The 15,189-nt window shown below is 42.5% G+C and overlaps 1 protein-coding gene across 2 annotated transcripts in view; it reads left to right on the top strand.

Moving 5' to 3' along the window:
- GPR176 (G protein-coupled receptor 176) overlaps positions 1-12,966 on the top strand; it is a 28,073-nt gene extending 15,107 nt beyond the window's left edge. For both annotated transcript variants that reach the window (XM_069949937.1, XM_069949938.1), the window contains exons 2-3: positions 9,488-9,740; positions 11,299-12,966. In XM_069949937.1, coding sequence (XP_069806038.1) covers positions 9,488-9,740; positions 11,299-12,409 — 1,364 coding nt within the window. In that variant the 3' untranslated portion in view covers positions 12,410-12,966. The remainder of the gene's footprint in view (positions 1-9,487; positions 9,741-11,298) is intronic.
- The last annotated feature ends 2,223 nt before the right edge of the window (positions 12,967-15,189 follow it).

Below are 15,189 nucleotides of genomic sequence, written 5' to 3'. Positions count from 1 at the left end.
TGTGAAAAGACACGGTTACCACGGCAACCGAGCCCGGGATAGTGACAGACTCAGGGGAGAGGAGTGCAAGGCGAGCTGGAGAGAATTTATATTTAGCTGCTGGAATACGCGGTAATTAGACCAGGAAGATGGGGGTATATTTAGAAAAAAAACATATTAATGCACGATTATAGGAAGCACACATAGGAAGGAAGTACAATCATTACTGACCGTATTCACCCCTGACGCCTATTAGAAACATATACCGTAAAATATGTCCTTCCAATATCTACCAGCTCCTGCTATAGATCCTCCTCATACTATGTCCTTAGAGACGCTTGTGAGAGCGGCTTCGTAGCATATTTATGACGAGGAACAGATAATGGTATGCATGGCTTAGTACTACTGGTTTTTATGCTTTGCAGTCACGACCTCTCATCTTTATCCGAGACTTTATTACATTCCGGTTTTAGATGCTATACATTAAAAAAAAGAATATGGCTCGTCCATTGACTCATCATCGGTTTTTACTTACCGCAAAGACACTTGCAATGTATAAGGCACCTATGTGCAGAGAGTCCTGTCCAGAGACACCATGATTAGGGTAAAGAGTCTATTATTTTTCTTGTACTGTCAAAGCTTTTAACCAGAATCAACATTTAGGCTACGTTTTTTCCAATCCATTTTTGCAAAAAACGGATGAAAAGACAGACGCATTTGTGTACATCTGTTTTCATCAGTTTTTTCATTGACTGCCAATATAAAAAAAGGATCAAAACGCTAGAGGTTTTTTTTTTTAGGTACACAAAAACTTAGGCTGGGTTCACACTATGTATCTGCAATCCATTTTTTTTCATCCCTTTTTTTTTTTTTTTTTTGCAAAACATGGATGAAAAAAATGGATGCAATTGTGTGCATCAGTTTTTCCATTGACTTCCACTATAAAAATAATGGATCAAAACGGATCAGTTTTTTCAAACGTAGTCAACCTCATAATGGAAGTCAATGAAAAAAAGGAACAAAATGGATGCACACGATTGCATCCGTTTTTTTAATCCGTTTTTCATCAGTTTTTTGCAAAACTGCATGACAAAAACAGATGGCAAAAGCGTAGAGTGAACCCAGCCTTCGATGACCTTAATTTTATGTATGTTAAAAAAAAGGATGTGTTTTGATCCTTTTTTTTTTTTCTTTTTTCAGTTGAAGTCAATAGAAAATCGGATCAAAACAGATGCACACAAATGCATCCATTTTCCATCCGTTTTTTCATCCTTTTTTTGCAAAAATGGATGAAAAAGACGCACTGTGAACCCATTTTATTGTTGCTAATTACAAGGGCTTTCCTGGCTTAGAAAACCAAAGGGATTTCCATAAAGTCTTTTGATCAGTATTTTTATCCGTAGCCAGGAGTGAGTCAAAATTACTGACCGAAATGCATCTGAATCCAGCCACATACCCTCCAGGTGAATTCTGACTTAATTAAGGAGGGAGCCCCCCATTCAAGAGCCATAACTGGCAAGCTACAAAGAGCTTTTCTTACTTTAGAGGACCCAGCACAGATAGCCAATTGACTGACAATATGATATGTGTAATGTTTCTTTGCCCTGTGGAAGTGCCGCAGGGAAGATGAGTTCTTGCTGTTTTGAACTGATCCTTGTCACCACCTGGCTGGTTCAAATAACAGTCAGTTCCAAACATCTGGTTCTTTCTGGGTCTGAATTCAATACTATCTGCATCCTTAGGCTTAGTTCACACATTGTATGACAACGGCCGTTCTGTGACACCGCCAAGCCACAGAACGGCCGCTGTTTGTGAAGTTCAACCCGGCCGGTACTGCATTTCTTTCTAATTGTAATGCGGGCACATACAAGTGTGCCCACTTTCCAGTTAGCCATTGCAGACAATTTAAAGTCCGGCCAGAGCTGGACTTTACATTGCCTGCACTGTCAGTTTTCTGTGCGGCTGCATGGAATCTCGGCTGGAGTGTATACAGAGTTTGGCTGGGATTCCATAGAAAACAATACTTACCAGCCATACTGCTTGTGAACTGGCATCTGGTTCTCTGGTCCTCCAGCTGCTACTATAACTTCAGGCTGCTGCCTCCTTCAGAATGATTGACAGAAGATGGAGGTGGGTCCTAAAGATACTGTTAGTGTGAGGACCAGTTAGCTAGATCCCTGACCACCCTGCAGCGTGGCTGGTGAGTGTAGATTGCTGTTTGTGATCTGGAAACCAACAGCACAAATATACACATACATACATATCGGTGCTGTCAGTTTCCAGGGCTGCATGAACGATACAAGGCACCACAAACGAGACACTGACCTCACTGATCACCTCTTGTTTGTGGCCTCCACAGCTGACAAATCTCTTGAAAATGACCCTAAACTTTTGCATGGACAAGCGTATTCAGGCCCTTTGCTATGACACATATTTTTTAGTTCTCGAGGCTAAATCAAGTTGCATGAACATAATTAGGAAAGACATACCCCCTGTCTATATACGGTCTCACACCAACAATTTATTTCAGAGCAAAAAACAAACCAAATACAGAGATATTGCTAATAAAAAGACAATGACCCTAAGCATACAGCCGAGACAATAAAGATGTCATTTAGATGTTTTATCTGGAAAAAAAAACAACAAGGAGGGTGGTTAAAATTTGTACTATTTTTTTTTTAAACATTTGTTCAATTGTTCACACAGTTCAGTGCAATGCATATGTTGCTTTTGATCTTGGCTTTTTGGCAATTAAATAACCGGCATCAGCGTAATCTCTGATGCCAGTCAGTGATAGTAAGTGACGGCTGGTGATAGCAGTTAGGATAGCAGTTATGAAGTGAGTTTAGCTTCTGAGCCTGCTTCATACTCTCAAAGAATGCATCCTCCGTACACTAGGTCCATCTGCAAAGTATCCAGACATATCATATAAAAGTCGAAAGGCACCAATCTTGGGTCCTGGATTTTCCGCAACCTTCAAAGTGCACCACACTCCTATTTGCGCTCCACTCGGTTTGTCATCCCTGTAAGCTGTGCACACTTGTTGCTGTAATCACTTAGGCACACAGTAGCCCTGACAGTACAGTGGAGGCGTCATTGTTTACGCATGCTCATACAAGTCCGCTCTCCTTGTCTGCCTGGTTACACTGATAATGCACAGACAGATCTTTTTACATTATAATGGCCGTATACTTTTCAGACAAGCTTTCTATTCTCAAATAAGAGTATTACTCCTTATAGCCCTATTTCACGGAACGATTATCGTTCATAGACTCGCTCCAACGACCGCACGTTAACGAGCACTTAACGATTTTTTTAAGCGAACGATAACACATAATACGTGTGGGAACGTGAACGATATCTGTAGTGTAACGATTTTTTTGCGGTCGTTACATCGTTACATGGTCGTTTAAAACGTGGGGAAATGTAGGTAGACATATTAAGAACGACTGAAAGATTTTTTATTCAACGAAAATATTAGCGAATTATTGTTGAAAGACCAACGATTTTTTTTCGACATGTTGAAAAAAAATAGTGAACGACTCAACGACGATTTCGCTGTTGTCGTTCGCTCGTTTACAGCTATTCCACAGAACGAATATCGTTAACGAGTGGTCGTTTGAACGATTTTATGAACAATAATCGTTCGAAAAAGTTCCGTGGAATAGGGCCGTGGATTAGGGGGCACAATGTAGCAGGACATGGAGTATCTATGGTCCTGTAATACAGACCCCACATGCCACTGTAATGTCAGCATGCATTTTGTGTGCAGGTAATCTTATATATTTTACCATTTGAATAACTAAGTACAGTGGTGTCTTTGATTACGAGCATAATTCGTTCCGGGACTGGGCTTGTAATACAAATCCACTCTTAAACCAAAGCAAATTTTCGCATAAGAAATAATTGAAAGGCATACAAATGGTTCCACACCCCAAAAATAATGATTTTTTATTTTGGATAACATGTAAAACAGATGAAACAAACATTTAGAAACAGCTGGATATGTGATATTATACTCTACTGTATGATATAGCAATCCACATGTGGAGTATAATGTATAGTAAGTGCATAAACAAAAAGAAACCAGCAGCAGTTTGTAGATACAGGATGGAACTGCAGATCCCTATAGTGCAGTAGCATAGTACAACAGGCTAGAATAGAAAAGCAGGGCTGCTGTCAGAGGTCTGTGTGGTCACATGACAGCAGTGAGGAAGGGTGTGTGTTCAGCATGGACCAATGAGAAAGTGAGAATTACAGAGCTGTTCAGGAGGAGAGTGACAGAAACTTCTCTGTATAGCAGTGTGAATGGCTGAGTGTAAGTGCAGGCACATTATAGCAGCAGTGTGTATAGCTGAGTGTGAGTGCAGGCACAGTATAGCAGCAGTGTGTATAGCTGAATGTGAGTGCAGGCACATTATAGCAGCAGTGTGAATAGCTGAATGTGAGTGCAGGCACATGAAGACTTCAGGGAGCATAAAGGAATGAGCAGGGCAGATGTGGGCACAGTATAGCAGCACTTTCTGTCTGGGGACTTCCTGGGTCAGAGTACAGAGCTGTAGACCACTCTATGCAGGTCATGCCCCTCCCCCACTCACCCTCCCATCCAGTACAGGGTGCTCTTAAACCAAAGCAATGCTCTTACAATTTTGAAAAACTGTAAGCTCTTCTTGCAAAACGCTCTCAATCCAAGTTACTCTTAAACCAAGGTACCACTGTATTGTGCATTTGACAAGTGAGGCATCAAAGTTCATCTCTCAGAGGATAATACAATAAGCCCCCTGTTAGTTTTAGGCAAGATTGTTTCAATGGAGGAATTTATTCATTCATACAGAACATACAAGCTCCAGTTCTCATTGGCAACTGCACATATATAGAAAGTAATGTGCACTTACCCATTCAAGTATGTTCTTATCACTGTGGATGTGGGGTTACTAGGAAAAGAAATAATCCAGGTTTTACATGCAAAAATAGACTCATACACCGAGGAAGATTAGACCGCATGTCTGGGGCTCGGTTGTGTGTCTGAATTTAATCCTGCAATTGCCAGCTAAAGTATCATTGAAGTAATGTCTGCATTTATCCCTGCAAAGTGTCATTGAAGTAACAGCGGTGATCAGAAACAGAACATCATGTAATGAAGTCATGAGCTTAGGTACAGGCCGTGGCTTACAATGATGGGATCTTTCTTGATAAGGACCACTTCAATCTTCCAATCAGGAAATTCTAGAGGCCGTTTCTAATCAAGGGCACAGAAAGGGCAGGGCTGGGAAGGGTAGTTATGGGTTAGGGAATTTGGGAAGCCACTGACGAGAGTAGAGATGAGTGAATTTACAGTATTAACAAAGCGAATCGCGGTCAGATTATCAGCCGGCTGCCTTTTAATTCAGTGGAGCTTCGTTAACGATCCCTGGAAAAGCTGGATCCAGTCCTGGAAAAGTTTTCCAGGACTGGATTCAGCTTTTCCAGGCACTCGCAGCAGAGTGGCACTGTGTTCAAAGGCAGCTGGCTGATAAGCCAACCGCTGAGCTAATAAAGCGCTTTGCTTTGTTAATAAAGTAAATTCGCTCATCTCTAGAAGAGAGTTTTGTGTGATGGCATCTCTATAAGGTGGGGAGGAAGGATTTATAGGGGAACTCTGGTGAAAAATTATTTTTTCAAATCAACTAGTCAAGTTATACAGATTTGTATATTACTTGTATTTAAAATTTTCAAGTCTTCCAGTACTTATCAGCTGCCGTATATCCTACAGAAAGTGATGTATTCTTTTCTGTCTGACATAGTGCTCTCTGCTGCAACCTTTTTCGTGATAGGAACTGTACAGAACATTAGCAAATCCCCATAGAAAACCTTTCCTGCACTGGACAGTTCCTGAAATGGACAGGGGTGGCAGCAGAGAGTACTGTGTCAGACTGAACAAAATAGACCACTTCCTGAAGAACATACAGCATCTGATAAGTGCTGGAAGATGTGAGGGACACAGTTTAAGGCCATGTGCACACTATGTATAACACCGGTTGTTCTGGGTATCACTCCGGACGTGATTTCGTAGACGGCAGCACAATGTAAGTTTTATATAATTAATATTAAGTGTTTGTTGTATTTCTCAGAATTTTTTAGATTACTGGTATCAATCTCAGGCAGCTTTCTTTATTAGTTTATCTGGTCATGTTGATGAAAGAAAAAGTTACTTAAAGAGATTGTTCCACATTATTAAAGTCAGTATATCATCCTCAGAGCCAAAGTGTCATGGAGCCTTTGCTGAACTGCATGCATGCTTCCCCTTCTCTCTGCTTTGACTGACATAATGACCTTGGCTTCCACCACTGCACTCTATATATCACTCATTCAAGGGAGGGAGGAAGAAGAAGGCATGCATCCTGTGGCTTGGCAACACCTTCTTGCAGCTGATTCAGAGAGATCCTCCTAAATAACAAGGACTCTGCACACTAGTCCTCTCTATTAAGTGCATGCGCTCAGTAGCCCTTGATATTTATGAGCACCAGCATGCTCTGCCCATCAGCCCCTGCTTGGAAATTGTCTATCTATACTGAGTATAGGCAGGCAGCTGTCAATCAGCAGCCAGAGGGCAGGGGGCATTGTGCAGTGAAGTGTAAGTAATACATCATTCTGTTCAGCTTCTCAGTAACTAGTTTAACAAATATATTTTTTTTTTTGGAATAAAAAGAGAACAAAAAGCTTGACCTATGCACAATGGGAGTAACGAACCACACTGTATGGCAACCCTTACAGACCTCCATTAAACATATACATTTGGGATACTCCAGTGATGTAAATGTCCATATGGCATTAGCGGAGCTCCCCCAGAAGGAGATCCCCGATGGCTCCTTGCTACCAGCAGTATCCTGTGCTGCCCAACCCGGATTTTATATAGGCTGTAGGAAGGAAGCATGGAGGGATCGAAGATGCACAAACCACAACCGAGCCATTCCATACACGATGGTGGACCAGAGACAGGATGACAGAGAAAGTATGGGCTATGTAATAGCAGCTCTGTTGTCTTGGCAGCATTGTCTATATGGGGTAAGGAGGGAGGGAGGAAAGGAGGGGGAGCAGCTGATCTAATGACAAGGAAGCAAGCCTACAACATCATGTACAATACTGTCACACTATCTATTGCTGTACAGAGTCTGTGTGCCTGAGAACCGACTCATATCCTATACACTGCCCAGCGCCGGCATCATACGCTGCCCACCTTGTTCTTATAAAGAGGGGGGAGGGGGCCGTAATTGTGATTTATTCCTCTGTATACCTATATAGTGGGATATGTTACAGCTGTTCGTCAAATGTTTATATCAGGAGCCCTCTCATTGTATACTTCTGACAGAAGGATCCAAGGTGATATAAACAACCACTTAGGCCCTCTTCACACATCAGTAATCCTGTCCGTAATTGAGGGTCTGCATTATGGATGTGTGCGGTAACTATCAACACTGGCACTAACCCATTGATTGAAATTGGCGGATCACGGCCCTTTTACGGATCCATAGCAACTACAGATGTGTACAAGGGTCCATACTGATATTTACAGATCTGCAATTACAGACAGTATTATATGGATGTGTACAGGGGGTCTACAAGTGGACCTGGCAGCAGGTATTTGGTGTATAAACTAATGGTATTTATACACTTTATTCTGATGATGGCCAAACCCGCTACTGGCAGCAGGTTTGGCTGTCAATATAAAATGCTTGGGGGCCTTCCAAGTCTGTCCCTAAATTAGGTGTTGGGCATAATAGAGTTTCACTACCCAACCCTTTGTTTTCAGAGAAACAACCTGCCACCAGAGCAGTCTGGCTGTGGCATACCCCTCTTAATTCAAAACACAGAAAATTTTTGTCAGAACAAATGGTTCAGAGTCTACTATACCCCAGAGTACCTGCAGAGGATTGGAGCTTCTGCTTCTGACCATGGACATAACTAGAAATGACTGGGCCCCATAGCAAACTTTTGATTGCCCCCCTTCCGACTGACCACTAATCAAGTGTAGTCATAACTGCATAAGGGTAGGTTCCCACTATGGAATATGTGCGGAGACGTCAAGCAAATTCTACAGTGCGGCTTCAGCTTTAAGTTCCGCCTGTTCCATAGACTCGATGATATTCCGCTATCCACTTGAAGAATTGACAAGTCAATTATTTGGGTGGACAGCGGAATTTGACACAAATTTGACAATATCATTTGGTCTATGGGACGGGCAGAAATTCAAGCAGAGGCTGCGTGGCAGAATCTGCTTGAAGTCTCCACGCATATTCTGTAAAGGGAACATACCCTTACTGCAAGTGCTTGCAGTTAAAGGGACAGTTGCAGAATCCAGCAGGCCCCCTGATGCGGCGGACCTCATAGCAGCCACTATAGCTGCTATGGTGGTAGTTATGCCCCTGCCTCTGGCCTTTGCTTTTTTTTTTGCGATACACTCATTTTAAATTTCCCTACTTGGCACCGCTGGATTTATTAATCCAGCACATCAACCCATTTATCTTAATAATTCCAGTGCATCAGAGGCTGCTACACAGCAGGCTAAAAAATCTATGCCAGCTCGAGCAATACCATGCCTTCTCCCTGCCCACCTGGCGAACAGGATGGTAAAAAGTCCCACAATTCTTTAGACTTTTAGCCAGTTTGCGCTAGATGCAGACCTTGATGCATTTGCACCTTTGACACCTTAGGTATGTTTCCTTGGTATCATTAATGATGTGACCAATAGTTCTTACTACAGATTATTTATTAGATTCAACTTATTCTGTGTGAGAAAAATTGTCATTGTGGAGTGAAAAAGCACTGATGTACCCTCCTTATCCGTCTGGCTCCAACTTATGAATAAATATGTGACTACTGGTGAAAACTTCCGTATGCAAGTTAGATAATGGCCAAAATTGTTTAAGGGCCATATTAGATGGCCCAACATTTCCCTGTAAGCAAGTGCCGATCTGCTAGATCGGTGCTCCCCTATGGAGCCCATACACGGCTCGATTATCGTTCCGCAAGGGCTGCACAGACAGCAAGGCGGCCAGTGATTGGCTAAGTGGCTGTCACTGAAGAGACCGGGCCAGAAACATCAGTGGTGAGCAGGGAACACAGCCAAAAGACTGCAGGACAATGGGAGAAAATAGGTAAGTATAAATTCTTATAATTTTTACACTGTTATCAGCCATAGTAATGCGTGGTCGGCAGCCAATGATTCTTAAACATGCTTAAAAGACAACGATCAGCCGATTATCAGCTCTTTGGCTGATCGCTTTCTTTATTTCATGGAGCGATAATCTGTTAAAGGGGCCTGATCATCGCAGATTATCGCTCTGTGTAATAGGGCCCTTACTCCTTATGTACATACAATGACTAAGAAAGGTGACCATTTAAGTAACACTCTAGTTGTACTATTACCATGCACCTGACCGACACATCCTACAGCTCTTCCATAGAAAACCCACTAGAGTATTTTTTATTAAAAAATAATCATGAAACACTTTTCACCTTTGTCTTTTAGGGAACATCATTGTACTTTGGTCAACCTGCAGAACAACCGTGCTGAAATCTGTGACCAACCGCTTCATGAAGAATCTTGCTTGCTCCGGTATCTGTGCCAGTTTGGTGTGCGTGCCTTTCGACATTGTGCTTAGCGCCAGCCCACAGTGCTGCTGGTGGATTTACACTCTACTCTTCTGTAAGACCATCAAATTCTTGCACAAAGTCTTCTGCTCCGTGACCATCCTCAGCTTTGCTGCCATCGCTTTGGATAGGTAAATGCTTTTGTCATTTGGATAATCTCCTCATCCTTGGATAATAAGATGTGTTGGTCTTATTGTTCATCTAGCAGTATTGGCAGCTTACAAAGACATCATAAAAACAGTTTAAAGTGAATGTACCATTAGGTACATCTTTTTTTTCTTTTCTTTTTTTTTACAGTAGCAGATTGGGGCCGGTGTGGGGATCCTGGTGGCACAGTCCTTTATTTGAAAGACCGTCCGGTTCCTGCGCTTGGTGCCGTTCTATGGTCTTGCACTGGCCTGGCTCTATGCTTTGGGGGTTGGCCCCCAGTGGGACCTTATCTCTTCCCCTCTGTAAAGCGGCTCTTTTAGAATCAATGGAGCAGTGTCACAGAGGGGATATCGTCACACTGGGTGGGGGGCCGTCCCACTGGTGCATGGCCAAAGAATAGAGAGCATGGGAACCAGGCGGTCTTTCAAATAAACTGTGCCATCGGGATCCCCATGCCGGAGCCAATCTGCTACTGTTAAAAAAAAAAACTATGTATTTAACTTGATGGACTCTTGTCTTTTTTCAGCCTTATTAAAGGGGTACTCTGGGCTAGGGGTATTACTTGTGTATGGCCAGGGAGGGGGTTGATATAGATGCTGCCAGTCACTTACTTCCCTAGTTCCAGCGTCAAGTCCAGGATCGAGCCGCCCCATTGACCATTACAAGGATATGACCAGAGAGTTCATTGTGCCATATCTCCTAATAACAACATACTCTTTAATCTCTTATTTTTGGGGGTTATTTCACCTGTTGATCTTATAGCACTAGTTATAAAGCAGGAGTGGTCTTCCATATAACACATTTAAGCCAAATGTACCAGTTTGATTATTGAAACATTTTTTTATACAACTTTGCTGGCGCGTACATCCAGGTGGTACAGTCCATTTTTTAAACAGTTGCCCAGTTCCCTCCGTCTGTGCCTGTTTCTCATATGGTAATTGGGCTGCACTATGCACTGGAGGTGGGCCTGGTGCCCCCAGTGTACCGATATCCTCTCTATGACATAGCCAGACATGATTCTGATGGAGGCCCCAGGCCTGACGATTAATATATGACAAACCGATACAGACAACAGGAACTGGGCGGTGGTTTAAAAAAAATGGACCGTGACAGTGGGATGTACACGTTGGTGCTGACAAGGTAGTAAGACAAAACTGTTAATGATCAAAACTAGTTTAAGTGGAAGTCCCCTTTAAACGATGTGTTGCACAATTCCATTATTAGAGATGACCTAACTAAATGGTATTGTTCGGATTTCAGTTTTCCAAGGGCTGCCCTGTGTGCTATGCATGAGAGTATACTGTACATTAGCTCCAAGCTACTCTAGGCTATTTTAGCTGCAATATATAGTAGTGTTCTAGTATATATTGCACTAATTTTTTTGTTGTGATGAGGCCATGCCCCTTTTAATCTTAGCCATGCCCACTTACACCCAACGTACTTGTTTTTATTCCCCCCAAAGTATTTGATGACTTTCCTATTATTTAGTTGCCCTGCAATCTGTTTTTTATGGTAAGCCAGTTTTTTCTGTCATTGCAGGTATTACTCCGTGCTGTACCCTCTGGAGAGGAAGATATCAGATTCCAAGGCTAGAGACCTGTTAATCTACATTTGGACTCATGCAGTCATTGCCAGCGTCCCTGTTTTTGCCGTGACTAATGTGACTGACATTTATGCCATGTCCACCTGCTCCCAGTCTTGGGGTTACTCTCTGGGTCACTTGGTATATGTCCTGGTATATAATGTCACCACCGTTTTAATACCCGTTGCTGTGGTTTTCCTATTTATGCTACTGATACGCAGAGCACTAAGTGCAAGTCAGAAAAAGAAGGTGATCATAGCAGCCTTGAGGACTCCACAGAACTCTATATCTATCCCATACGTTTCCCAAAAGGAGGCAGAGTTGCATGCTATGCTGCTGTCTATGGTACTTATATTTATTCTCTGCAGTGTTCCCTATTTGACAATGGTGGTCTATCGCACTGTGCTCAATGTCTCTCATATCTCAGACTTTTTGATGCTTACTGCAATTTGGATGCCTAAAGTTTCACTTGTCACCAATCCTCTTCTATTCTTGACTGTCAACAAGTCGGTGCGCAAGTGCGTGTTGGGTACCATTGTGCAACTCCATCGTCGGTACAGCCGTAGAAATGTGGTCAACCTAGGATCAGTGGCGGAGGTGAATTTGGAGCCCAGCGTTCGCTCAGGAAGCCAGCTTCTAGAGATGTTCCATATCGGACAGCAACAAATATTCAAATCTGTTGAGGACGAGGAGGATAATGAGATCAAGACAGAGGCTTCTAGAAGCTACAAACTAAAGGAAACAATGGCCAGTACTAGCCAAGAAGTAGAACAAACTTTGGTTCAAAAGCTAATTCCTCAGAGCACAGAATCGGCATCACAAGTGGCCCCTGTAATGCCGGGTGAAGCCGAACTTCTCAATGACAAGTACTCCATGCAATTTGGATACGGGCCCTTTGAGTTGCCCCCGCAATGGTTGTCTGATAAAAGAAATAGCAAGAAACGGCTTTTGCCTCCTCTCGGAAACACCCCCGAGGAGCTCATTCAGACCAAACAGCCAAAATGTAAAGCTGAACGCAAAATAAGCAGAAACAATAAAGTTTGTATTTTTCCAAAAGTGGATTCTTAGCACAGCCTAGTCACCCAACCCCAAAAGGATCCTATGGATCGCAGCTCCAGTCCTTGTTACACATGCCAAATTGTGTACACAGCAGGAAGAAGACGCACAATCAAAGTGTTCCTTATTACGATGGACGGCGTGCTGGGTCGGATATCCTCTTGTGTACAACTAGGACGTTCTCTGGCAATGTAGAGAAAATGGCTTCGGACTCTTATGGTGCTGAAAAGAGTGCCAGTTACCCGATATCAGATATGCTGACCCCTCCTGCTCTCATTCCATCAACACTTGACATGACAAATAAGAGAACTTGAGAGGTACATGGCCTATGTATAAACCATCATCCCACAATACACTAGCACCTCAGGTCAATAAGAAACAAGGAACGATGACTTATGACTGTAGCTTGTGGCAACATATCAATGGCGTTTCTAATTGCTGTCACTTTGTTTGCTGCTGACTTCCCTCTTTTCACAGTAGATCCATGGAAGCAGGCCATTACATACAGTACATACATTTATTTCTGCTTGCTAGTAGGTGGCCTATTCATAAGATAGGTCATTAAAGGGGTTATCCAGCACTAGAAAAACATGGCCACTTTCTTCCAGAGACAGCACCACTCTTGTCCCCAGTTTGGGTGTAGGTTTTGCAACTCAGTTCCATTGAATTAAATGGAGCTTAATTGCAAACTGCACCTGAACTGGAGACAAGAATAGTGGTGTCTCTGGAAGTAAGTGGCATGTTTTTGTAGCGTTAGATAACCACTTTAATGAATGGTCACTCATGTTGCTGTACCTGGATAATCATTGATAAGGTGAAGCATTCCATTGAGTGCCATGGTGCCTTTTACTTTACTTATAGGTGGATGGCACATCACTGTGACTAGAGTCTGGGTGTTCAGACCCCATAATCAAGCACTAGAACGAGTCAGGAGAGTGCACTTCTCCCCGGCTCACTGCTCTCCCTATATCACTGCAGGACCCAATATCTGTGGAGCCTATGAACATCCAGACCCCAACCAATCAAAACATTTGATTCTATGACAAATCAAATGTTTTTAAAGTGACAGTGTAATTTTAAAGGTTATCATTTGAAAATACCAGAAAAAATATATATAGATAATAATCTAATAACTTATATTTGCAGGGTTTATGGTATCCTATCTAAGGGTAACATAAACTAGTGACAGAGAAGCTGAACAGAATGATGTATCACTTACATTGTTCTGTGTAGATGATTCGGCGATATCCTCCTGAATAACATGGACAATAACTAGTCCTCCCTATCATGTGCATGAGCTCAGTAGTCCTAAATATTCATGAGCAGCAGCAAACTTCACCAACCAGCTGTTGATTGGCAGTTATCTATCCATGCTGTGTATAGGCAGTCAACTGTCAATCAGCAGCTGGAGGGCGGGTGGAGAAGTTCGGCAACAATGCTATTCTTCTGCATATTAGGAGATCGGCTGAACAAAATGATGTAAGTAATACATTGCTCTGTTCAGCATTTCTGTCACTAGCTTATACCACCCTCATTTAAGGCAGCATAAACCTAGTGACAGATTCCCTTTAAGATCATCAGCACAGTTATGTCTGCTTCCAAGCAAGATAAAGGAAGCTGCACAGGACGTAGCATTTTCAGATTAAGTAAACAGCCCCCTCCAACTCATTTCAGGATTTCCTCCTTAATACAATAGACTAATACATCATAATATAAGTTATGTGAGAGCACAAGCTCAGCTCTGCTATATCGGTTGATGCATCTTGTTTCTAACATGTTAGTGAGAAAATGATGAACTGTCCAACCCTCTCTAGGTCCTCAGCGCCAGTTCTGGGCTGAAGACCAAGACCAATCTCAGAACTAGACTGGCACTATGCTGAAAGCAGAGAAAAGTGACTAAGCTGAAGTCATGCTGTTTATAATCTAGGCCTGTACTTGGTATTTTTCTAGAAATTATTTTTTTTTTTAAGGTTTTCACAGTGGCATGTTAACCTTCTATGTCAACTATATGATGCCTATAGGAACTCCCCATCTGTACAGTATGTGCTTGCATATTGTAGGCAGCGGAAACCAAAGGCATTCTTATGATTATTTATTATTTGACACTTATTAAAGGGATACTTCGGTACTAGTGTCAGAAAGTTATACAGATTTGTAAATCAATTCTCTTTTAAAATCTCAAGTACTGCTGCCATGAAGCTTGCCAGTTTACCCCTATAGTGTGACATCACTGTGGCATATAGCAGGTTGTGCCTTAGAGACTGGCATCGTTCATGCTATGGGTTCATAGAAAGGAAAGATTTCACTAGCTACCAAAAACACTGGAGTGGATAATATAAAACATATCATAAAAAGACATTCCACTCCCCAGATCCCTTCCTATATTTAAAGAGGTTGGCCACTTTATAGTAAAATAGTTCAGTATACAGTATTAGTAAGTGTACTCACTGTATATACTGACAGCAGCTCCCTGTATACCTCATAGAGCTAACATCAGACACCCCTCCTCCAGGCTGTGCTGCTCTGTGGAGTCTGTCCATAAGATGGCAGACATGGAGGAGAATGTGACCATGCCCCTCCCCCTGTGTCCTCCATAGCATATAGAGGGTCAGTTGTGGACACTGGGGGGCGGGGCATCGTCACATGCTTCTCCATGTCAGCCATCTTATGGACAGACTCACCATAAAGTAGGGCAGCACAGCCTGGAGGAGGGAAGTCTAACTTTATGAGGCATACAGGTTCCTGCTGTCAGTAAGGGCAGTGAGTACACTTACTAATACTGTACACTGAAC

This window comes from Dendropsophus ebraccatus, chromosome 13, assembly GCF_027789765.1.
Source record: "Dendropsophus ebraccatus isolate aDenEbr1 chromosome 13, aDenEbr1.pat, whole genome shotgun sequence".
In the NCBI taxonomy this organism is placed as follows: domain Eukaryota; kingdom Metazoa; phylum Chordata; class Amphibia; order Anura; family Hylidae; genus Dendropsophus; species Dendropsophus ebraccatus.
The sequence above is the reverse complement of the archived record's forward strand: the minus strand, read 5'-3'. Positions and strand labels throughout refer to the sequence as shown.